The sequence below is a fragment of the Tetrao urogallus genome (genome assembly GCF_951394365.1).
Source record: "Tetrao urogallus genome assembly, chromosome: 3".
NCBI classification, from domain to species: Eukaryota; Metazoa; Chordata; class Aves; order Galliformes; family Phasianidae; genus Tetrao; species Tetrao urogallus.
Window position 1 is genome coordinate 8,653,453 of NC_136815.1, and position 26,028 is coordinate 8,679,480.

A 26,028-nucleotide genomic window follows, 5' to 3' on the forward strand; every position below is an offset into this window, starting at 1 on the left:
GTCAGTGCTCAGCTAAAAATGTGTGCCCAAGTGGCCAAGAAGGTCAATAGTATCCTGGATTCTATCAGAAATAGCATTGCCAGTGATCATCTTCCTGTCCTTAGCTCTGCTGAGGCCACAGCTTGATTAATGTGCGCAATTTTATACCCCTCACTACAAAAAAGACATCAAGGCCTTGGAGCATGTCCAGAGAAGGGCAACAAAGCTGGAGAGGGGACTCAGACACTGGTCTGATGAGGAATGGCTGAGGGAACTGGGATTGCTTAGTTTGGAGAAGAGGAGGCTCAGGAGAGACCTTATCACTCTCTACAGCTCCCTGAAATGAAAGGATGTTAGGGTGAGGTGGGCAGTCAACAAGAGGGAATGTCCTGAAGTTGCAGTAGAGGAGGTTCAGGTTAGACATTAGGAAAAACTTCTTAGGTATTCAAGAAATATATAGATGTGGTACTAAAGAACATGACTAAGTCGGCAGCATTGGTGTTAAGTGGACAGTCGGACTACATCACCTTAATGCACTTTTCCAGCCTTCATAATTTTATGATTCTTTGATCAGAAAGTTCTGCTTTGCAGAAGTCTCCTGGACTGTGTATGCCTGGCAGTGTTGCTTTACCAGCAAATATCAGAGTGGTCGAAGTCCCCCATGAGAGCCATGTCTGTGATCCCTTTATACTGAATGAAGATTTCTCTGGTGAAATGGATGGGTACTGAATATAAAACAATTCCTGTTGATAGCACTAGATGCTTCTCTATATTCTCTGGTCAATAAATGTATTTTAGTCTGTCATGCACTCAGTGCTGCATTGTTGAAGGTGACTGCTGTGGCTGTTTCACTCTCTTTTAATCACTGTAACCCAATTAACATATATCTACTAAATGTGTCTCATAAAGCATTTTTAATGTGTGTGTTAGTTTATATTATCCCTATCTTTCAGCTCTGACAATAGAATTAAGTTTTGTGTAAATGTGGTACTTTTCATTAGTTGTCAGGTTCCACTACATATATCTTGCTACAGCTTGATTTTCAGCTTTTTTAGTAATTATACACTTTACGAATGCTAAACACTCTGTCTGGGTGCTCTGGTAAATAAAAAAATCTGATCTTACTTGCTGCTGAAGACAACAAATTCCTTTAGCCTGTATCTGTTAATCAAGCTACCACTGCCTAAAATGAAGTGATTGGTGTAGCAGATGTTTGTTGAGAAGCTTGTAATGGTCATAATAATTAGGATGAATATTTAAATAGGCAGTGGATAAGATTAAAACATTCGAGGGAAGAAGCTTTGGAAAAGGGAAGAGAGACAAGAGTTCTTGTTCTAAACTCATTTTGGTAATGTGAACTATTGCAAATTTTTAGAGAGGAGAAATGCATTTTAAATTTCCAGTTACCCAGCTGCTTTATTAACACAGCTCAGTCATTTCCTCTGAAGTATTAATTCAGTTGATACTTATGAGTCTAACACTTGGGTTTCCACTTTGCTTTAGGAACGGCTGGTGCTCTCTGTCTTGCCACGGTTTGTAGTTCTGGAAATGATAAATGATATGACCAATGTAGAAGATGAACATTTACAACACCAGTTTCATAAGATCTACATTCATCGCTATGAGAATGTCAGGTGGGTGAAGGAGCCTCTTTTTAATATTTAACAACTTGACTGCTGCTATGTATGTCTTGTTTGAGAATTTCCATTCTGTTGATTTATCCATTCATAAGTTAGAAAATTACTGCATGTTTGTTTGGAACCTGAGCATACGTAGCCATCACTGAAACAGGTGAAAATTAAGCAACCTTGAACATTATTTGATAGAAAAGCATGAACTTTGCCTTTTGTTGAAATCTGAATATAATTCTTTGTCTGGAACAGTTCAATAAACGCAATATTGAACTACTATAGAATAGTAAATAATTATCTTCTTCTTCTGTGGTTTTGTAGTAACTCATACATAGTCTTTGATTAAATCAGCTCTTTACTTAATCCTTACTCAAACTCTTGAGTGGTGCGGTCAACACGGTTGAAGGAAGGGATGCCATTCAGAGGGACCTCGAGAGGCTGGAAAGGTGGGCCAGGGTGAACCTGATGAGGTTCAACATGGCAAAGTGCAAAGTTTTGCACTTGGGCCAGAGGAATCCGAGGCATCCGTACAGGCTGGAAGGAGCAGTCCTTGAGAGCAGCCCTGCCGAGAAGGACCTGGGTTCCTGATAGATGAAAAAAACTTAATATGAGCCAACAGTGTGCTCTTGCGGCTCGGAGGGCAAATGGTATCCTGGGGTCCATCAAAAGAGGGGTGGCCAGCAGGGACAGGGAGGTGATTGTCCCCCTCTACTCTGCTCTTGTGAGGCCCCATCTAGAATACTGTGTCCAAGTGTGGAGCCTGCAGTACAAAAAAGACAGGGAGCTGTTGGAGAGGATCCAGAGGAGGGCCATTAGGATGATCAGGGGACTGGAGCACCTCCCCTAGGAGGACAGGCTGAGGGAGCCAGGCTTGTTCAGCCTGGAGAAAAGAAGGCTGAGGGGTGACCTCATTGCAGCCTTTCAGTACATAAAGGGAGCCTACAAACAGGAAGGGAATCAACTCTTTGAAAGGGTAGATAACTACAGGACAAGGGGAAATGGTTTTAAGTTGAGGGAGGGGAGATTTAGGCTGGACATCAGGGGGAAATTCTTTACCCAGAGAGTGGTGAGGTACTGAAACAGGCTGCCCAGAGAGGTTGTGGATGCCCCATCCTTGGAGGTGTTCAAGGCCAAATTGGATGGGGCTCTGTGCAGCCTGGTTTAGCATTAAACGTGGAGGTTGGTGGCCCTGCATGTGGCAGGGGGTTGGAGATTCATGATCCTTGAGGTCCCTTGCAACCCTGGCCATTCTGTGATTCTGTGATTCTTACCAGCCCATACATCTGAAGATGACCTGAATTATCATTTGCCATATTTTATTGTCTACCTGATAATTCTTATGCTTATTACTGGTTACAGTACTGGTTCCTGGGCACTGTCAAATTGTGATCTCATTCAATATAGATGAAAGAGCTTTAGCTGCTCAGATTGTAACATCAGTTATTAACTGACTTTCAAGTGCTAATGATGCTCACATGGATTAGTTCCAGTCTATATCAGCATGATATATGTTTTTATTGTTTTTCTTTTTCATTCCTACTTTTTTCAAGTAGCCTATACTTTGGTTATTCTTTTCTTTAGTTAAGTACTAAGCTATTACATGCCTTGATCTGCGTGATACCTCACACACCGCAGACATTTTGCAAGTATAGTTTTCTTTTGTATTTGCAAGATCTCATTGTAGAAATTGTTCACAGCCAAAGCTGCACTTCTAGAAAATTCAAGTCTGCTGAAGTATGTCTGTTCAGATCTACTTTGTTGACTAAAATCCTGCCATAACTTTAAGAATCAATTTTGTTACCTCTATTCAAAGTATGGTTACACTGAGCTTCCAATAAAATCAACTGAAAGAACAAGGTATCACTCAAATGATTTATATCTTCAACAGAGTATACTGCACTTCTGAGACACTTCAGTTATCTCTGTACAATAAGATACAATAAAGCTAAATTTAGTCTGAAAAGTGTGAAATCTGTTATGAATCTATCTTGTGCCTTAGGATTTGAGTCTTGTGTGGCATGTAGCCGAGCAAAACCTGAAGAGCACACTAGGAGAAATAAATTCTTGAAGTCAAACACACTGTTCAAACAAACAAACGAAGAAAAACTAGTATATAAACTCACCCATAATGAACAGACAGCTTTTAACAGGCAGCTGGGTGTTAAGTCTATATTATTAAACCACCTTCTGTATTATGGGTTTACTATGCCACAATATTCTCACCAGTAAATGGAGATAATAGTGCTTATTGGGACTTAATAGTACCTTCCTGAATGATCAGAAATACCAAAATTTTATAACCCTCTTCCATGCTTGTTTTTTGTTCCTTAATCCCTTCAGTATTTTTACTTGATATTCCAGAATCCCTAAAAGTCCAGAGCATGAAATTAAAATAGTCCCTCACTTGTAAATTACTGTTCTCGGAACACACCTCTGCCATCTCTTAAACATACAGCATGCAAAGCATGTGCAGTGTACTAGATAGGAATTTATCACATGGAGTTACAAAAGTACTGCAATAATAATCTCTTTTTTCTCGCTCGCTTTTCTTTTTTCTTTTTCTTTTCTTTTTTTCTTTCTTTCCAGCATTCTTTTTGCAGATGTTAAAGGATTCACAAACCTCTCCACAACTCTGTCAGCCCAGGAACTGGTCCGAATGCTGAATGAACTCTTTGCCAGATTTGACCGACTAGCACATGTGAGTTAAGCAGAGCTTATTTGCAAAGGGACATGAAGCCAACTGTATTTGGGAGTTTGGGGAAGAACCTATGACTACTTTGAACAAAACTTATTTGTATTTTCCTCACTGGTATTTTATACAGTCATTGAGTTTGAATAACAGACAAATTTGATAAAAAGTGATATGTTCTGATGAAAGTAAGAGCTCAGATAGTCACTGGAGTTTTGGACTCTTGTAATGCTGGACCAAAATGACATGACAGCAAATCATATGCCATAGTTTCCAGAGAAGTTTTCTAGCTCTGGTCCTTGCTGGAAAGTGGTGGTTTGTTTTTTAAGATCTTAGCTTTATTTAGATTATTCTTATAAGAACCAAAGAACATAAAATACTAATCCATTAAAATTATATATAATCAGTTCTCAGTCTTTGAAAAGGCTAGTAGCAGATTTTACAGTCTTTCAGCTGAATTCTAACTCCACAATGAAATTAAAGACAGTACTGGAATTTATTACATTAAGCAAATCATTCACTACTTAATTTGTACTACTTAAAAAGAGCAAATAGATAAGCACAGAAATACAAGCAGATTATAACCTATGCCCAGTTTAGCTAGGCTTGCATTTTCTTTTCTTCCTTTATAATTTTATTTGGTCATAGATTGGTTTCATTGCAAATATCTTTAGATATCAACAACAGAATCATCTAACGAGGCTGCTACTGTAGCCAATGAGGTTCTAGTCCCTGCACTTTCTCTCCCAATCTGTGAATTTACTTTTCTCTCTTACATATCATTGGATAGGCTAATCCAGTTGTTTAGACCAAACCTTTGAGAGGCAGAAGATACAAGAAAGAATTAGTGAGGAAGTTGAACAGATTTTACAGCAATTATTAGAGTAATCTAATCATTGCTAATTAGACTTATCAAAAAGAATGTCCTTTTGATAATCTAGGACCTAGATATTGTGGTACTTGCCTAGTGTCCTGACAGTAGAGATTCCTAAGAACTCCAGAGAGGAATAGAATCTGATGCAGCTCTGCATGACTTTTGACCTTTGTCCAAATGTCATCCAAATTGTGTTCCAAATGAGGAGGCAAACTCTCATCCTGCATGATACAGGAAATCAAGGTCCTGGATTCTGATGGAAGGGCCATCTACTTAAAATACAAACCTAAATCTTGCACTGGACTTAGCATATGCTCTCAGAAAATTTTGGAAATTGACATTTATTGGTCCATTTGACTGGACACAAATTTGAAGTATTCATGCAGTTCTGGGATCTCCAGTACAGAAAAGACATAGAGCTCCTAGAGCAAGTCCAGCAAAGTGCTGAAAAGAAGATTAAGGGACAAGAGCATCTCTCATATGAGGAAAGTCTGAGAAAGCTAGGCCTATTTAGCATGGACAAGTGAAGACTGAGAGAAGATCTTATTAATGTGTACAAATATCCTAAGGGAGGATATCAACAGAAAGGGGCCAGTCTGTTTACCGTGGTATCTGGCAACAGGATAATAAGAAAACGGCTCAAAGTGAAACACAGGAATTTTCATCTGCACGTAAGAAACTTATTCACTGAAAGTATGACAGAGCACTGGAACAAATCGCCCAGAAAGATTGTGGATTCTTCTTTGGAGATATTTAAAACTGGCTTGGATGTGAACCTGACCCTGCATGTGGCAGGGGGGTTGGAGATTCATGATCCTTGAGGTCCCTTCCAACCCTGGCCATCCTGTGATTCTGTGAATGAGCTCTAAGTGACCCTGCTTGAAGGATGGGAGTTAGAATAGATGTTTCTAAGTGTTTCATTCCAACTTCAAATATTCTGTGATTCAGTGTGGTTCCATGATTTACATGGGACTAATCTTGATCCTAAAGATTTTATATTAACTTTTCAAACTTGACAAAAACATTTCCTTCAGAAGATCCCAAGAGATAAATTCTCATTTGTCTTGAGAATCTATTCTGCTGCCTTAACAGTCTCTCTGCTAATTTGGTATGCTTTACTTCACCTTTGATTTTTCTGGCACTGAACTGTATTCACTGATTCCTGCTATGCCTACTTTTCCTAGACAAGAAAACCATCTTGTAGCCCTTGATTTTCTTCAGGTATACATTTGTGTTCTTTGATCAAGTCACATTTCAGGTTATAGTTTAAATAAATAAATAAATAAATAAATAAATAAATAAATAAATAAATAAATAAATAAATAACAGACCAACCTCATTTTGAGGCTTTTTAGATAGATGCTGTTACTCAAAGCTCTTCAGTTTCACTAAGTATTACCATCAAAGCAAAGAGCCCAGTTGAAGAAGGCTTGAGATAGTTTCTATGTATTTTAAGGAAAATCCTTATAAATCCGTATTTACTCCTAAATAAACGTAGTATTCTGTAATTCTATATTCTATGATGAAGAATGTTTGATCTGATACATCTTCTTATATAAATCATATAATATTAAACAAGACAGTATTTCACGGCTTACAATACTGAGCAATGTGATCTAGCATTGTTGTTTCTTTTGTTCAGCCTTTGTTTTTCTTCTGCAATGCAGAAGCAATGAGATCTCTGATAATTTTCAAATTGTTTGCCAGTTATATCAAGTACTACGGAGTACGTTTGTACATATAATTAATAACAGTATCTGTTTCGTTATCAAAGAACACTTTGAATAAAAATTATAACTCAGTTCAATATCTCCTATAAAAGAGAAATTTAATGTTGTCTCATATAGAGCTAATTCTCCCTTCTATTTTCTCTATGACATTTGTGAAAAATTTGCAGTTATTAAAGATAAAAGAGGCCACTTGGAAAGGAAGAAAAACAAGCTGACATAAAAAAGAGATGAAGATTTATCTGTATATCTACCTACAAAAAAGCTTCATTAACATTAATTAGGCTTAACCTAATTAATATTAATGCCTTCCTTAGGCAGAAATTTTTTAACAGAAATGGTGTAGCCAGCAGGAGCAGAAAGGGGATGGTCTTCCTGTCCTTAGCTCTGCTGAGGCCACAGCTTGATTAATGTGCGCAGTTTTATACCCCTCACTACAAAAAAGACATCAAGGCCCTGGAGCATGTCCAGAGAAGGGCAACAAAGCTGGAGAGGGGACTCGGACACTGGTCTGATGAGGAATGGCTGAGGGAACTGGGATTGCTTAGTTTGGAGAAGAGGAGGCTCAGGAGAGACCTTATCACTCTCTACAGCTCCCTGAAATGAAAGGATGTTAGGGTGAGGTGGGCAGTCAGCCTCTTCTCCTGTTTAACTAGTGATAGAGCAAGAGGGAATGTCCTGAAGTTGCAGCAGAAGAGGTTCAAGATAGATATTAGGAAAAACTTCTCTGAAAGAGTGGTCAGACATTGAAACATGTTTCTCAGAGAAGGAATAGATTCGCCATCACTTGTGTTCAAGAAATGTGTAGATGGGGCACTGAGGGACATGTTTTAGTGGGCATGGTGGTGGTGGATTGATGGTTGGAATGGATGATCTTAGTGGTCTGATGTACCCCAGTACATCTGCTGTACCAACTCATTACAAGCAAAGAAGAGTGGAGGGCATCAAAGACTTCTTTGTCTTCTCCACAAAGAACACTCATGTTGCAATGTTTTACTGTTCCCAACCACATTTAGTTCTGAGGTGGCAGTGTTTTTTTCTTTTTTGAAATGATCTTCAAGCACACAACCCATAGAACAGTAAAATTCCTAACAAAACCATCTGTTTAAATGTATAGGCCAGTGTGACTCCCTCCATTCTTATGTGTTTGGGGTACTGTATTAATAAACAGAATTACTGGTTTATGAGCATACAAATATGATCTTTAATTAATTATGAGAACATTATGCAAATTAATAGTAACACAGGAAGTGTAAGTTCTTTTTTGTGGTGTCTAAGTCCAATGTTTTCTCCTCCTCACTAGCATCAATAATTAATTGCCTAATACTGGTGAATAACAAGCATTTGTAAACAATAACATTCATATGATCTGTTATGCTGATATCTAGTGTAAAAATATTTAAGTATTCCTTGGTCCAGGCAGAAGATGCAAGGTGGTTCCTTGCCCATATTTTCCTTCATTTATATGACAATAAAGAATTCTGGCAACCATCACCCAAATTCTGATCCTCTTTTTTGGAGGACTAGACAATTTCCTACCATCTGGCTCTGTCAAGGTCTCAGCTGTGTTTCTAAAAGCGGCGGAGATGCAATAGAAGGAATTTGGATGGACCTCTTTCTCCATCCCGTCCCAACCAGCCTGCTGCCTAAAAGCCTTGGCCTAGATCCCATTCATACTGAGAAAGACCTTTTATCTAGGTATCCTTTACTTTTGGCAAATGTTTCAGAGTTGAGCTATTGCATATTAGGGCCAATCTCTTGCTTCCTCTTTCTCCGTCCATTTTCAAAAAGTTCTGTAAGTATTATCTCTTTGTTCTTCACTTCAGACTCAGTAATTTCTCATCCACAGTGCTCTAAATTTTAGCTTGGAATTAGAAAAAGTTGCTAATGAGGACTTCCATATGGTCTGCTCACTAGCCTATGGGATTCTACTGAAAAGTAGGTGAAGTGATTAAATCACCACAGGCAGATAGAAAATGCAAAGTAACTCATAAAATACAGTCACTTTCCCCTCTCTCTGTCTTCAGAAATTTAGCCCAAGGAAGCAAGAAATTAATGAAGTTTCTGACTGCATCTTTCAGTAACTTGATATTTGAGCGACTCATTTCTTCAGCTCCATATTATGCCAATTTACTTTGCTCACATTGAGGGTGTATTTAATGAGCTTAAATATAAATCATTCAAGTGCATAAAGCAATTGTCTGTGAAAGAACTGCATATCTTCTTTTCTCTGAATTAAGGTGATTTGGAAAAAGATTTTTTATCAATGGCCTCTGAATTCACCTTGAATTACTACTATTAATAGCTGAGTGTTTGAGCCAGCTCAACATCCCCAGGCAAAATTTCTACTGATTTCAATTGGTCTTGGCAGAATCAGGCCCTTTAATATTTCAATTGTATCGAATGAGAAACTGCAGATAAGTAGAAAAAAAAGTCTCTATTTGTGACATGCATAGAAATTAAGTGATGCCATCAGCAAATGTCACTAATGTGTGTAAGACTGGATACTGATGTGAATGTACATTATCATCTGTTACATACATGTCACAGAAAAACTTCTGGAACTACTTGTGAGAAAGTGAAGGAAACCAGAATAAAATAAAAATCATAACAGCCTCAGAGTAGTGTAAGGATTTAACACTGCAGCATAATATCTGCCGCATCAAAATTCCCTTACAGACATTTTCTTTTATTTAACTCACTTACTGATTTTACAGTTACTTCATGCATTTTTTCTGTTTTCCATCCATTCCTTTTAATAGCAGTGGGCAACTTGTTGATAATGTTGCATTATCATGATGTTGCTAAGAATTGAGTCAGAGCTTTAAAGGGTGTAGAAAGTTGGTCCTGAATGTTATTGTTAGGGGTTTTATATCACTGAAAGTTAGGTTGAAACTCAAAAGCTGTCTCCAGTTTTAAGATGCAGGATGGCTACACAAAGAACAGACATTAGCCTACCCATCTAACCCTAAGATACTAATTCATTCAGCCTGGTAAAGCATCTAGTTTAAGTTGGAGGTGTGATTCAAGTAGAATTATCATATGGGATCTCAGGAGACCACGCACTCCTGTTTTGACAAAGCAGATACCATCAGCACTCTCTCCTTCCAGGCAGTTGTTTTGAAGTATATTTTACTATCAGAAATGTTTCAAGTGATACAAAATCCACAGTTTACATGCAAAACATGCAAAATAGTTTTGATGAGAATAATAAGGAATGTTTAATAGTGGTAAAGAAGATATAAACATACTAACACATCAGTCAGAGCAATTCAACAAACAAGAAAAATTAGGAAGACAAAAAGTAATTTGTATTTGTTGCCAATAGAGACACCCTGCATGGTTCTTGCACCACCTTAGAGGGACGTATGTCATGTCATGTCTGTTAGTCCTGCATAGGTACCTCACATACCCAGGGGTCTTTCCAGTGTACCATAAACTTATGTGCAAACAACTGAATTGAAACCCAGATAATTGCTTTAGCTGGGAGCTGAATCACTCTAGGCTTCACTGACTGCATTGCCTGGCTCTCTTTGACTATGATGGCAGCCTCGGCTGTTGGATGACATATGGACATCTATATATAGTTATCTCTTTTTGAATATTTCTCTCTGTGGTTGCTATCTTCCTCAACTTTGGCAAATGAGCATAAAGATGATATATGAAGACAAGAAAAAATATGCATTCATGTGCAGCTGAAATGATTTCCTGTCACGTGCACACACACTTGCATACATCGAACCCTCATTAACAGGTCTTGATGTTCATTAAGAATTTTTTTTCCTAGTTTTATCTAAATCACATCTTTTTGAGCTGATCAGCCATATTCTGGTTGTAATTAGAGAGACATGCAGCCATGACACAGGTCTCTATGACTTTAATAAAATCGGTGTTTCAGTAATTTAAATAAAGCCTTAAGACCAAGCAGATGAGATTTTTCTTTTATTTTTTTGTTTTTGTTTTTGTTTTTCCTGCTGCAGATAAAGTTTTCTAGCTGTGTTGAATTAGATGCTCACATTTCCCACATCTTTGCTATTTTTCTAACTGGAGAACAAAGTTTTAGTAGATTTTATCATCATAAGATTTCAGTTGCAACCTTAAGAAATATAATTTGGTACTTGTTTGTGTGAGCCTGTGGACAGGTTGAAGAGAAGGGGACAAGGAAGATAAGATTTACATGTGCAACTTGTCAATAAAGAAGTCTGATTTTAGTTTTGATTTTAATTGTGAAATATTGAAATCTAGGTATTGCACCCATAAAACCACCTACAGTATAGGACATACATACTGTATCGTAGCATGTATTCTATATATGCTACATATAGTAAATATATATGCTATATGTGTGTGCATATATCTCTATCTATCTATCTATCTATATAGTAGTATACGGTATGGTCAAGGCTTCAGTCAACACCTATTGGTGGTTTAAGGAGACCTCAGGGTGAATCACTTTCTAACTTTCTCTGTGCTCAGAGCAGATTTTACCCTGTTTGGCATATGTAAATCTTCAACTAACTTCAGCAAAAGCTTTAGGTACAAAGTTTTTGGGCAAATGTGTTTAAGTACAAAAGCTTTGTGAACAAATTATACCAAATACATACTGCATTGGTGCAGACTGATCTCAAGCAGTGTGTGAAGTTTTGGGACTACAATAACAAGAAGGACATAAAACTATTGGAGTGTTCAAAGGATGTCTACAGAGATGGTGAAGGGTCTGGAGAAGAACAGCTGAGGTTCCTGAGTGTTCTCAGCCCAGAGCAGAGGAGCTGAGGGGAGGCCTGATGGCGGCTGCAGCTCCTCACAAGGATGGAGGGGCAGCGCTGAGCTCTGCTCTGTGTGACAGCGACAGGACCCAGGACCCGAGGGAATGGCATGGAGCTGTGCAGGGGAGGGGCAGGTGGCAGTCAGGAAGAAGTTCTTCAGCAGGAGGTGATGGGCATGGAACAGGCTTCCCAGGGCAGTGGGCATGGCCCGGAGCTGCCAGAGTTTTAGGAGTGTTTGGACAACAAATGTGTTTTTAGTATTCGGCAGTACCATGTGAAACCAGGAGTTGGACTTGATGATTCCTGTAGGTCTCTTCCAACTTGGAATATTCTATTATTATATGATTCAAAGTGCTTTGATTTCTTTTGCAACTTTGGGGTTTTTAAAGCTTTATCTGATATTCAGTACAGCGCTTCATTCTTCCTAGGCAAAATCTTGAATTATAACGTGGACTCCCCTTCATTGGTCCAGAACTCAGTCCCTGAGGCACTGTACCAATTTGCTCCTGTGTCCTTGTTAAAGTTCTTTCATCCCCAGTGGCACTAGCATACCCCCACTCTCATTGGACTAGTGTAGCGTCCACCTCAGGTTGCCACAGACAAAGAGAAAAAAAGCTGAACTAAATACCACAGGCTGTATTTTACTGTCATCTAATGAAGCAGCTTTAGCAAATGTTATCCTTCTTCCTGATAATGACTGGTCTTCATTTTAATGTCCTCTGATTGGAACCTTTACCGACTGAGTACTAATCATGCATTTATTATTTCAAAGATTTGCCAATCATGGAGATGGTTCCCTGACTGAACTTGTAGTACCTGCTGCCCCCAGGCATTTACAGTTGTATCTCAAATTGTTATGCTCTCTGTTCTTCTGCATTGATTGCTACCCCTGGGGGCCAAGCCAGCAGGTTACTTTGGGCATGTTTACAGCTTGTAAACTTGTTCTACTTGTTCTACTTGTCTGGGAACTGCAAAAGTTTTGGCAATCCAGGTTTTTTTGTTCACTAAAAGGATCTTCTAAAATAATTTCCCAACCACACTGCAGTGTGTTCTTTCAGTCTACAAAGATACTGTTAGTAAGTATTTAAGAAATGAAATTCAGTACTTGCTCACAGGGTAAAGGATGACTCTAGCTGGATGCCAAGTAAATATCGTTTTTCCATGAAAAAAGCCTAACACAGTATAGCAACTTTGGTGTTTTTAGAATTCAAATAATTAGTCAGCTCCTATAGCTGTTGAAAATCCTTGAGAATGGCATTGGAGATGTTAGTTGGGAAGGAATTATCAGTGGAGGAAAAAAAAGTTATGTTTCTTTTTTGTTTTTTGTTTTGTTTTGTTTTGTTTTCCATTTATTCCCAGTGTAAAAAGCAGCAGAAAGGATGATCTGAAAGAATATAGGCTAGGCTGCATTCTTCATTATCTAAACTGGCTTTTCTGAATCCTTGGCATAGATTCCAGCCTAACTCTGATGAAACCTTTTTCAACATCAGCAAGGATACCTCTTCGTAATGTAATACAAAAATTTCTATCAATCTTTTTTACTGAAAATGTAAAGATATTTTATGTCTAAGTGGAAACAAATCAAAATCACGTTAGGACACTCCAAAAGTAATGCCTCCTATATATTTCCATGGAAATTACAACAGATAAAAAGGGAACAATAATGTTATTTGTTAGAGCAAATTCTCAGCTACAAAACACTTTTTCAACATAATCACCACCATTAAGTGCACATTTTTACCAGTAATGAACAAGAGCCTGCATGCCTTTCTCATAAAAATCTGTACCAGCAAATGTGAGCCACTTTCACTGTTGCTACTGCAGAAATGCACCATCCAGAGCCTTACTGTGCTTACATCCATTGTAATGTTCAGCAAGTGTCAATGGGTGCCTTTTTTTCCTCATGGAGGAATTCAATAACACTCCTTTGCATCATTTGCACTTGTATGTCAGAAACCTTTTTGACAGACTGGCCTTCTACTGCCTTTTGTTACACAGCAACGAAATGTAAGGGGATATTTGTGGGAAGATTCAATCTCTACTGCCATACCACCAACATCCACCTCTGAAGTTGCAGGCTAATATAATAAGATAGGAGGCATTACATTGGAGCAGCCCTCGTAACAATTACAAGCAGGAAAAATCCATTACCTATTTATTTTTTTTTCAGTAATTTTACTAACCAGTTTCATGTTCATCTTGAAATTGAGAGAACTTCACTTTTCTTTCTTCATTAACACTTTCCTCTAGGAACATCACTGTCTTAGAATAAAGATCCTGGGAGACTGTTACTACTGCGTGTCTGGACTCCCAGAACCTCGCCAGGACCATGCACACTGCTGTGTTGAAATGGGGCTCAGTATGATAAAAACTATCAGGTAATATTACTTTCTTTCTATTTGTTTTATTGCTTCTGACAGTGCCCCATACTGCCTATTAAGAATGTTATTACTAGACAAGTAGTTCTTAGGGTGGTTCAGAGACTTCAGGATCATCACTATGAAAGCAACAGAATTTCTCCAGTCAACGTAGAGCACTGTATTTATGGGTTGAGATTCTAAGTGCTACTTTGCCTATCAGCAATTTCCAAATTAAGGTATTTCCACTTCTGTATATTTATTGGTTTTATTATTTATTTTATTAAAGGTATTATACGAAACAATTCAGATTTCTCTGCCTCAACCTCATCTTAAAAATAACAGCAGTGTTAAGAGAGAACTGTTAAGATCCATATGGCATATCACTCCAATTCACACAGAGATAGTTGTTACACGCTTTGCAGAAGCTGGTCCAATGATCTCCATGACAGTGGAAGATGCATAGAAAACCTTCACAAGAGGTTTTCTTAGTCTTTTTGTTCACTATATCAATTTTTGTGGCTTTTATCATTTTTGAGTTCTTCTTCACTTGCTGTCTTCCTTAACAAAATATTCTCCTCTTCCCTGCTTGTTTTACCATGCAGTCTGTCTGCCTGCTTATTTTCCACTCTCTCCCTTTAATCTGAGTATGTTTCATTATGTACATTAGAGTGTTATAGTGTACTGCAGCTACATTATAGATAACTTAATAGAGAGAAAATTTAACAAAAGCAAATTAATGGAAAATGTAACTGGATAATGTTTATGTAAAAAGGATGTTTAAGAATGTTGGTTCAATTATCACAGAATAAATGTTGCACAAAGTAATCAGTATTTTGCTTCTGTAGTCCACCCAGTGAAAATGAATTATGAATTAGAAAAAATAGATTGATGGGAAAACATAGTTAAATACGTGGAGACACACATGAAATCATTTGCATTTGCTCGGTAATATGTGCAATGAACCCATTGTAAGTTATTTTTCTTTTCTAAATTTCTCTGAACCTCATTACTTACATGTAAGTCTCTAAAACTATGGTGTCCTCTTATGAACAAAGATTCAAAGATAGTACTCTAGAAAAAGTGGTAGTTTAGTTTTAATATCCTGAGTGATAGGAGAGTTCAGAAGGAGTTGTGAAATCCAAGTCCATTAGGATATTGGCCATCCCAGGCCAATTCAGTTCATTTTCCCTCCAACTTGTTTGATAAATACAGCATTTGAATTTCTGGCCATCTGATGAATTTTTTTCCCCAAGCTTTTCTTTTCCTGTTTTTGAAGCATTATCTTGCTTATCTTAATGTGCATCTATATAGTTCCCAGAGACGAACAGTCCTTCTATAGAATATTACAAATAATTCAGTCCTCATGTATGGGAGTACTTGGAAATTTCTACTGTCTCTTAATTGGAACTGAAAATGATAGAACTCCCTCATGATTAACATGAAAAAACCTCCCCTTTTTGAAAAATTGAATTTCCACTAAGATTTGGAGATTTGATCTAAAACCTGCAAAAAAAAAAAAAAAAAAAAAAAAAAAATTAGATTATTATACTTTATCTGCCTCTAAAGTTTTCATGAAACAAAAATTTGTTATGTTCAAAAGAAAAGAGAGATGACTCAAGATATGAGAAATTATCCTTTGACTTCACAATTACATTAAATTGTATATAGGAATTCAAAGCTTTTTGGAAGGCAGATAATGATTACAGGAAAAATCCAAGCATTTAAAGATTACTGATAAAGGTGATATGAAACTGTTAAAGGTGACATGCAAAGCTCTTACTTAGTTCTGAAATCTCTTTTATGATTTAGCTGAAGCACTCAGCCTGGCTTAAGATGTAGACATTAAAACCAAACAGAAAAAAAACATACAAAAAGAATCCTCAAAACAGAATTTATGCAGCAGGATCCCGTTTAAATTGGGATTTAGGCACTAAAATCACAGATTGAAATCCATATACTTTCAGAACTTTTCGCTCTTACAGCAGTTTAAGATCTTTGTGTAATTAGGACAGAAGGAATCTTTAAATTAAATAGACCAGATTTTCATCTTTAGGTCCTCTAATATCTCATTCCCTTATCAACAATATGTAGTTGGTGCAAAGATCAGTACCTAACTGCAGATGAGGAACTGCCCCCAAATCTACCATATCAGGATATCATTACTGAGTTTTCCTGTGGGCCTTCTTGATAATTGTTTCGTCAGCAGGAAAAGAATGCAAAATCTGCTAGACAACCTGTGGAACAAGGACATCTTGGACAGATTGAATCTTAAAAGATTTCTGGGTGTTTTAAAATGCCTCATATACCATACAGCTAAAGCGCTAATTCATTATTAAGTGAGGTTCTGCATCTTGATCTTAAGGGCTCTAAACTCACGTCTTGCTGCTTCATTTCTCTCTTCACAGATGTAGAGAGCTGTTCAACTCTCTGAGAGCTGTTCAGAGCTCAACCAAGCAATCCAAGATCATAGTTTTCTCTGTAATCTTTTACACATCACTGTTCTTGTTACAAAGCTTATGCAAGAAAAGCCTTTATATATTCCATCTGTGTCACAATTTGCTCCCTTGACAATCGAGCACAATAAAAATATGACTTTCGTCCATGGGAAAGTTCCACAAATTCTGATTTTTACTGTGAAGAAAGGGAGCTTTGCCCTATCATATGAGAGAAAAAATCCTAACTATTACTGTCTTGTAATCTCCTGTAAGCTGTTTTTAGATGCAATTGAAAGTACAAACTAAATAAAAATAATAAGCTCTTTATAATAGGTCCATTTATTCAGATGGTTTCCACATCTTTTTTGTATACTGTGCAAATCTTCCTGTCTTGAATATATTGTATTAATGCCTGTCTCTTCTGACAGTTGATAAAAATAAAATAGGAATGTTTAGTCATGAGATTATTATATTTGATTTTAATACCTATGTAAGCTGAAGGGATGACAGAGAGGGAAACAACCTACTATTGCGCTTACCTATTAAATATATATATATGTCTTTTTATCTTTATTTTATCCATTTTATCTTTATTGATACAGTGGGAGAAGAAAATTTGTAAGAAAAATGCAGTCATCAGCATTTGCATTGTGTGTAAGTGAAATTCTAAATCTGTGTTGGACTATCAGATGGATGGCATTACGAATGTATGATAAAATTCAAGATAGGAGAACCTACTTGCTGACAGTCAAGTATAGAACATGAACTCAAGACTCAACAGTAAAATGAGGTTGGATTTAGTGACATGATCTCTTCTTCAAATATATTTAAATGAATGTGAAATAGATAAGAGGAAAATACAGAGCACTAAAGTAATTCTGAACTAAGTTAGAGATGAGCATGCTTGTTCACTGAACTTTTCATTTCTTTGTGAGAAATGTGACAGTGAGAGCACCAAGGGAAACTCAGGGAAAAAGTGAGATAAAGGAAAAGAGAGGGGAATTATGAAAGGGAGAGAGTGTGAAGGAAGAACTGTTAAGAGAAGTAAAGGAAATAATCATAAAGGAATTTCTACTTTTGAAATGGAAATTTTAGAATATAATTTGTCAATATCAAGACTGAGATGAAAATAATGAATTTTGATGTAGTGTTGTCCCCTTAAAGAGCTTGTTAAGCATTTTCATAAGGGTGCAGGGATAAGCCATACTATTGTGAAGCAATAGTACTTTTAAAATAAGAAAATTATTTAGGCTTTTTTAGATAATATTTAAAAAAATAACGTAACTGAGAAGTTGTTTTGGAGGAGATTATTAATGTGGACTGACAACACTGGATTTAAAAATGGGCAACAGTATGACCATAAGAAGTGGCAGCTTTTTTCCTGGAAAAAAAGATTTCCATCAGATGCAAGTTACTGAAAAATAAATTCAAGTGGTTAAAATGTACCAGACTGTGTTGCATGGGATGTCAAGTAGGACAATGTAACTATCACTTCTGCTCTTTAGTTTTGGACACAGTGGCAGTATAGGTGACAGGACCCTTGGTGTTCCCAAGGGTTAAAGATTGCTTCCTTAACCACCATCTTCTCAACTGTCATTAAATATAAATTTCAGAGGTTGTGTAAGGCTCGGATACTCAAAGACTCACTTGCATAGTTTAATGATGGAAGTTCAAGAAGGTCTTTGTGCTAGTCTATTTATTTGGTAAATCATGGACTTGTGAATGGCTTATTGGATTATTTCCCACTAAAATACCAGCTGAAAGAATAATTATTTTGACAGAAAAATCAGTGCCAGTTTACCATGTAGGCTAAACTCCAGAAACTATCCATAATAAGTTACTAATATGAACATCAAATCGTGAAGAAAAAAAAAAAAGAAAGAAACATAATTTAGATGATCTCAGTGACTGATCTGTTAGGTTTTCTGCTTTTCACATGAATAAAACCTCAGTCTGTAACTCCATCAGTTGAGTATTAACATAAAATCTTGTAGTGATCAATGCTTGTTAAATGAGTTACTCGTGCTCTGAAGCAGTCAGAAACTGCTTTTATGTTCCATGAATTTTTATGCAATTGATACATTTCTAGATTCCTTCCACAGATTCTTTCTTGAACAATACATGGGGCTCAGCCTGTGTTGGAGAGAGCTCAGATTCGTATGAGACAAAACAATGCTTCACAAAAACAAAAATTATTTCTTGCCTTCATTTCAAAAGTTTCTAGTTCACAAGTTCAATGCCTTTCAGACACAAGCTCTATCATCACATCCACATGTCTATTTCAGCCATTGACAGTGAAGGAACAGAGCAGCAGGACAGTCTGTCTTTCCCTGATTTTGCTGCTGGGTGCCTAAATAAATTGAACTATGTAATGATTAATCAGCTTGTGCACCTCTAAGAACTCTTCTCTTTGAAAATGCCCCCAAATACTATCAAAGTTACCCTGTCAAGGTAGCATAGGAATGTGTAAATAGTTTGTTTTCAAGTGAAAAAGCAGATTTCTGATAATATGTATTGTAATCCTTCATGGTTCCTTTCTGCAGCTCAGAGCAGGAAGACCTTAAACAATGGGAATGCAGCAGTAATTTGCTCATATTGCTATAGGACCAGTCAGCTCAGAGCAAGTCAGTTACATTAAAAATAAATCTGATATGAAACTTATCTAGAGGTAATTGCTGCTGACTCTGGGATCCAGCTCTTATTCCAAGGTAAACCCATTCTGAAGCTATTTTAAACTGGCTTCTTGGGATATTATCTGTCTTACTTTGTAAATTCAGTGCTTTGTAAAGTCCATCTCCAAAGTGTTGTATCTTGTAATTCATGTAGCTATACTATTTGAAGTCTTCAGTACTTTAGTGTGCCCTGTTACCTAGCTTTTTATGTTTAATGGATGTCTCTTTTGCAAGGATGACACAGCTCCCAGAGTCATATTAAAGAGAGCAGCCACCTCAGTTCATCTTATACCTTCTTATATCAGTCCAAAAATATATTTGAGTTCTTTAAAGAAGCTCCACAATTCTGTTAGGCTCAACTGAAAAGTCTCAGGAGATCTCAGGAAACTGATCACTACTCCCTCCTCCTGCTCAAAGGGCCAGCTGTAACTCTCATTTAGTTCACAGACCACAGAATTCCAAGTTCTGTTACAAGTGCATGAAAACAGCAATGACTATGTCTCAACAAGTCTCAGAGAACAAACTCCTGTAACGGTAAAAGAAATAGTCATCCGGAGGAATAAAAAATAACGTGCTGGAGATATTTTAAATATTTCAGTTGGTAAATAGGGCCTTGCAAAGTGAAATTGATTAGCAGGGCTAAATGTACAACATGTGAGTTGCAGGGCATTCCGTTTTCTTGCAGCTACAGAAAATATTGAAAAGCAAATTTCAGAATTTTGGCTCACATTTTCATGCAAATAAAAAAGCCTCAATTTACTAGCATAAAAAAAAATCAAATACCCATCAAAGAATGCTGGACAGAAAGAGATGTCAAGATCCAATTAAAACCAGTGAAATGTTCATCTCTAATTTTATTGAAATGAGATATGGCAAGAATAGTAACAGTCACAGTTTCATTTCATGAGGCAGTATATGAGGTAAACTGGGCTGCATTATAGATCATCAATAATTCAACTTAATTTATGTGCTTTTACAAAGGGTTTCCAGAAAGCCTTAAGCAGCTGGAGAACATTCATTCATGCTTTAATAAATTTAAGAAGCAGAAGAACTAGAGAATGCAGAACATGAACATTTGGAAAGAGCACTTTTTTTTTTTTTCAATATCTAGTACATGGTATGATTTATTTATTTATTTACTTGTTTCTGAATGAACGAGAACTGCTACTTCTTCTAAGACTCAGAGGACTCAGGTTCTGTAGTTTCAGAGTTTTTAATACTTCTGTCTTACAACAGCATGTGAACAAGGCCTTTTGAAATAACCAACAGACTGCCTGTTAGGGAATTGGATTTGAAAACATAGACATCTATCGTACAGTCCCTTTCTCTGTATAATTCTGAAATGCCTCACTCCACATTCCTTCAAATTTTAAAGAAAAAGAATTCTGTGACTTTTTACACACGAATCATTCATTTCATTTTTCAACGACAACTATTTATTTTTCAATTTAAAACTTTCTAACAAAAGTTTGGCTAAATCTAAAGTGTCCACAAACACATTCTCAACAGTTCTGTTCTCAATTTTGCATTGCAAATAACAAAGCAGTGGAATAAGGACCAAATCTCCATCACGCTTTTGATTCATATTCTGGACAGATTCTGTTTAAATATATCCCAGACTGCCTGTGGCTCAATTCAATCAGGTCCTTCGATATAATTGGTCTCCTACCTATCAACGTAAGGACGTATTGCTGTGAAGGGCAAGTAAGAGGAGAATATGATGATATGGCCCTGCAGGTGTAGCAGCACGAAATCTGACAGGAAAACAGAACAGCCCTAAATCAGAAGATGCAGGCAGGTGGCCAAATCCCAGCTCACCACAGATGAAGAACTGAGATCAAATTCCACTTCAGCAGCAGACATGGAAAAGTTTCTGGGAGGTTGTGAAAGATAACAGATGAGACAAGAAGGAATATAGCTTTGCGTAGAGTCTCTAGTGTCATGTAGGAGGTGGTATGGAATCAGAGCTACCTGCAGTTTTCAATAAAGGCAGAAGTGCTTTGTGGCTGATCAAAGCTTTCTCAGCACATGATCATATTTTAGGACAAAATTGTTGAAATCCAGCAAATCCAGCTCTGGAAAAAGAGGGAAGTGTTGCTTGATTGCGGCATCTTTTGTATGTGTTCTCTACAATGAGATCTGTGTGCATTAATTCCCATGCAGCAAACAAATATAGGATTATAATTTACAATATTTAGTTTTAAATGATAGTATTTATTAGCATTTAAAATTTAATCTGATCTAATAGAGAGTATATATATATATGTGCATAGAGACAATTAACCTATTTTAATTAACCTATTTCAAGATACAGAAATTAGACATAAAGTGAGAAATAATTATCTGGGTCTGAAGGAAAGAAAAAGACAGACTGGGGAAACAATTTTGCGGGGGTTTGTCTGACAATTCCTCCGAGAGTTATGAGTGTTTACATATTTTTGTAGAATACCTATAAAAACTCTTCATAACATGTTTCAAATTGTAGTGTTCTTACTTCTCTTAATCTCTTATGATACATAAGGAACTTCTTCAGTGTGGAGGATTTGTTTTCAAGTCCCATGTTCTAGAGTCGGGTGATTATATGTTTATTTCATATTTCAAGCCTTCTTGATTGCAAAATAAAGAAATTTTTGGATGAAAACTATATACTATTTAAACACAGATAACTGTCCTCCCAAAGCTCATTCTTTTTTATGTTCTTATAATTAATGCTGTATGAGTCTCTTTGTTTTAAAAACCTGAAATATGTTAGCTTCATGATACCATGTAAAGGTCTTCTCTGATAGACAAACAAATGCAGTGGGATATCATGTACACAGTTTTCTCCAGCGGATAACGTTTGGGGTTATGAATACTAGTTGCTTATTTTCAATTCCTCACTATTTTTTATGATTAATTTATCTCAATTTTAAAACTGTTATTTCATTATTGGAATATGAATCAGTGCCCCTGTTGCAATAACAAAGGGCCACGTAATGAATGAAGTAAGTAGTTTTCTCCTCAAGAGAGGGTCAGTCAAGGTGATGACTGAAGCATCTGAGGCAATGCTTTTGCTTCAAAGTTGTGAAATAGAGCTGTTTATTCTTTGCCTGCTCTGTGATCCTGTTGCCCTAATGTTGACTTCGGTGATCACAGAAATTGAACTCTTGGCAGAGATATAGCAATCTTGTTCGTAGCCCAACATTAGTAACATGCTTTTCCTATCTTGAGCAAGCCATTCAAATATGAATGAACACTAGCTCTAACAGTATTTTTGGTGCAAATAATTGTGTTGTTACATAGGAAGGACTGGAAAAGTTCTCTCTTTGTCATCCCAATGGGTATAGACCAATTATATAAATGTGAATTTCCTATGGTGATGTGCTTGACTTTCTCAGCACTGACTTGGAAGAAGTAGTGCTAGGTTTTAGTGACTGTAGCTGCAAATAATACATTTTCTCACACCAGAAAAAGAAGAAACTATTTTAACACAATAAAATTCTGTTTATGACCCACAGATAAATTAATTGAAAACAGTGTTGAAGCAAAGTCCCTCTTCTAAAACTGTTAACAAATGCAATTTTTGTGCGTTTACTTTTGAACTATGAAGTGGTCTTCGCCACTACACTGAATTAGAATAATTTATTCTGACCAAATCTCCTGCAAATAATTCACCTTTGGACAAAAAGTAATGGTTAAATTTCTTACAAAAATAAGTAGTTTTGAAATTTTGAAGTTAATTAAAAATGCAATAAAATGTAAAAGTATATGCAGATTTGGTGATAGCATTTTTTTTATGTTTTTTGGTAGTTCTTTATTAAGTCTAAGCTGATGAACTCAATGACTTCAGTTAATCTTTTCATTCATACATGTTTTTCTCTTCCTATCTTTTTCTTTCTGCCTGACAGGAATAATATATGTGCCACTGAACCATGCATGCAACTAAGTGCTTAATGATAATCTGTTTTTTATAGTTATTTTATTACTACCTGCACTTTACTACCTAGAAAGGTACCTTTTCATTTCGCAGATCAAGTGACTATTTACACAAAACTAACATTGTATTTTGCATTGTATTATTTCCTAAAGATACAAAAAAATGTTGCATATAATTTCACGAGCCTGGTCTTTCTGTTTGTTTGTTTTTGCCTTGTTTAACAGATATGTTAGGTCAAGAACAAAGCATGACATTGACATGAGAATAGGGATACATTCAGGATCAGTTCTGTGTGGAGTGCTGGGCCTGCGAAAGTGGCAGTTTGATGTCTGGTCATGGGATGTGGATATTGCAAACAAACTCGAGTCTGGTGGAATTCCTGGGTAAGGCAACGTGTATTTCCCACAGACAGAAACATTGTCAACACACTGTTACTATTTACAATTCTTTCCATTATTTCATAAACTATAATTTTGGGTGTTTTGTTGGTTTAGTTGGTTTGCTTTACTTTTTCTTCTGTTTTACGATTGGCAAGAATATGTGAGGTTACAGCCAGAAACAATGTAGAAGTGGTCTCCATGCAGAGGCACTGGAAAAGATAAAAGTATTTCTCCTCTTTTGCCACCTAGGATTTCATGAAGATGGTCAGTGGTTGTGTTCAGGCTATACAGTACACAGAGATAGCCCAAACATCTCCACTAGCTGCTGACATTTCCTGAGTTTCTCCAAACTTCATTCTGCTCCTGTGAGGCATGGCAATGCTATGTATTTTATTTCATAATATACAAAGTATGAAAAGATATCTGTTTTCATAGGTCACTATACTAATAACAAGGAGGTACAGACACTAGGCTTTTTTAATTATAAATACCCCAATGGGAACCACAAAGATCCGTGAGTCCAACTCCTGGTTTCACACAGAACAACTCTAAGGAGTGCTTTCCAAAAGGTTCTGGAATTCTTGCAGCTTGGTTCAATGACCACTGCCATGGTGAATCTGTTCCATTCCCACCACCCTTTGCTGAAGAACATTTTCCTAATAACCAACCTGTCTGTCCCCTGACACAGCTCCAGTTCATTCCCTTGGGTCCCAAGGAACTCTTATAAATATTTAATGCTTTAGCAGATTTTTTTTTTTTTTCCCAGCCAGTCTATATACGAAAATATATCACTTTCCATTCACCTTTTTGTTTCCCTTTATCCGTGGTGGCTACTGCATCTGAGGGATAAAATATTATTTCTACCTGACACGACATATAACTCACTGCATTTTGCAAGTTGCATATTCTAAGTTTGAAGCAACAGTAATGACTGCAGCAATATTCTATACACTTTCAGTTCCCTCTTCCATTACTGAGATGATGGGTAAAGATGTAGAAAAGACCACAATACAATGATGCAACTTTTGGCAATAGAACATAGAAGCAAGAGCCATAGACACTGTTATACAGAAAAAGTTTAAAGTGATGCTATCATCTTGAGTGAGACAGGTTTTGAGTGACAGAGGATTTAAGCCATCTAATCTGAGCTATGCTCCCTATGCCTACATCAGGTTATGGCAGAACTGCCATGTTCCAAGGAAAATATAAAATTATTTTGTTTATACTATGTTTGTAAATGTGGACTCTCTCCACTCTTTCCTGTAGTGGGTCCTTAAGGTAATCTATATTCATAGGATCAGCAGAAAATGAAACTTTGCATGCTCTGAAAATAAATTTTATACTCTGTGTATGTCACCAGTGTATAAAATTTCAGAAAAAGAAAATTACTTTCTCTGCTGCTTATCACACAAAAGCTCCAGATAACTAAGAAATGTCATATGGTGCTTAGTTAGCATGAGCAAAACAATTGTCTACACCAGCAAAAAGTGTACTTTATTGCTGTTAATTCATACAAGTAATACAGTTATTAATGAGTTAGCATGAGCAAAACAATTATCTACACCAGCAAAAAGTGTAGTTTATTGCTGTTAATTCATACAAGTAATACAGTTATTAATGAATAACCCAGTGAAGGCACCACCTTGCTGGTGTCAATAAAATGCCTGACTAAGCTGCAGTCTATTGGAGCAGGGTAATTTCCACTCTCATATATCCGTTTGCTAACAGAGCAAAGCCTGTATGTGACAGCAGTTCACTAAGTCTCTCAAAGCAGTGATTTACATCAGACTTTTCTGGTACGCAAAGCAGATGTCCTAGAGCAGTTAAGATCCTTTCAGCCCCTCCTCACTTCTCCCCATGTAAAGTCATATAACATTTTTTAATAAACACTCTTCTGCCAGCTTCCCATCTTCTAATTTTCTTTTGGTACATCTAGGTATTAATCTACTTTATTGAACTGGCAGAAAACTTAGCCAAATTAATTTTCCAGAATGCATCATTGACAGGTTTTACTTAAAGTTTTTGGCTTGGTATGTTTTCAAAACTCGGGTAGGCTGTACTTTTTCTTCGGTGACATTCCTGACATACTACATTTTTATGAAATTGAGGGAGTCTAATTGTTGTTTTCTTTTCATTCAGTGCAAAAGGTGAAATCCAGAAATATTTTTAATCTACCAGTGATTTATTAATACTTGATCCACTTAAGCATATTACATCAGTAGCCAGCTCCACACTCTAGTTATCATTCCCATTATAAGATCCATCTTTCAAGCTTTTGTAATGCAATCTTCTGAAATTACATTAGGTTGAAATTCAGTACAAAGATAGTCACCCTAGCAACTAATGTATCATTTTCTTTTTTTTTCATTCTTCATTCCTTTTGTCTTCCACTTTTTTTTTTTTTTTATTAGTAGTTTACTTCAATAAATTATACCCCATTCAGTTTTCTAAGGGCTAGGAAATGCATTGTCTAATATAGCATATGACCTGGTTTGAAGGTCCAGGCCTAATCTTGCTTGTATTTTGAAAAATCATTTTACTCTTCTTTTTTAGACATTTGTGTTACTTAGATTTGTTTACAACAGAATGCTAATCTCTG

At 36.6% G+C, this 26,028-nt stretch overlaps 1 protein-coding gene across 1 annotated transcript in view; it reads left to right on the top strand.

Annotated features, from left to right (window-relative positions):
* ADCY8 (adenylate cyclase 8) overlaps positions 1-26,028 on the top strand; it is a gene marked incomplete at its 3' end in the record, with an annotated part of 126,150 nt that overhangs the window by 54,787 nt on the left and 45,335 nt on the right. The window contains exons 3-6 of the mRNA XM_079533636.1: positions 1,483-1,613; positions 4,197-4,308; positions 13,917-14,044; positions 23,274-23,432. Coding sequence (XP_079389762.1) covers positions 1,483-1,613; positions 4,197-4,308; positions 13,917-14,044; positions 23,274-23,432 — 530 coding nt within the window. The remainder of the gene's footprint in view (positions 1-1,482; positions 1,614-4,196; positions 4,309-13,916; positions 14,045-23,273; positions 23,433-26,028) is intronic.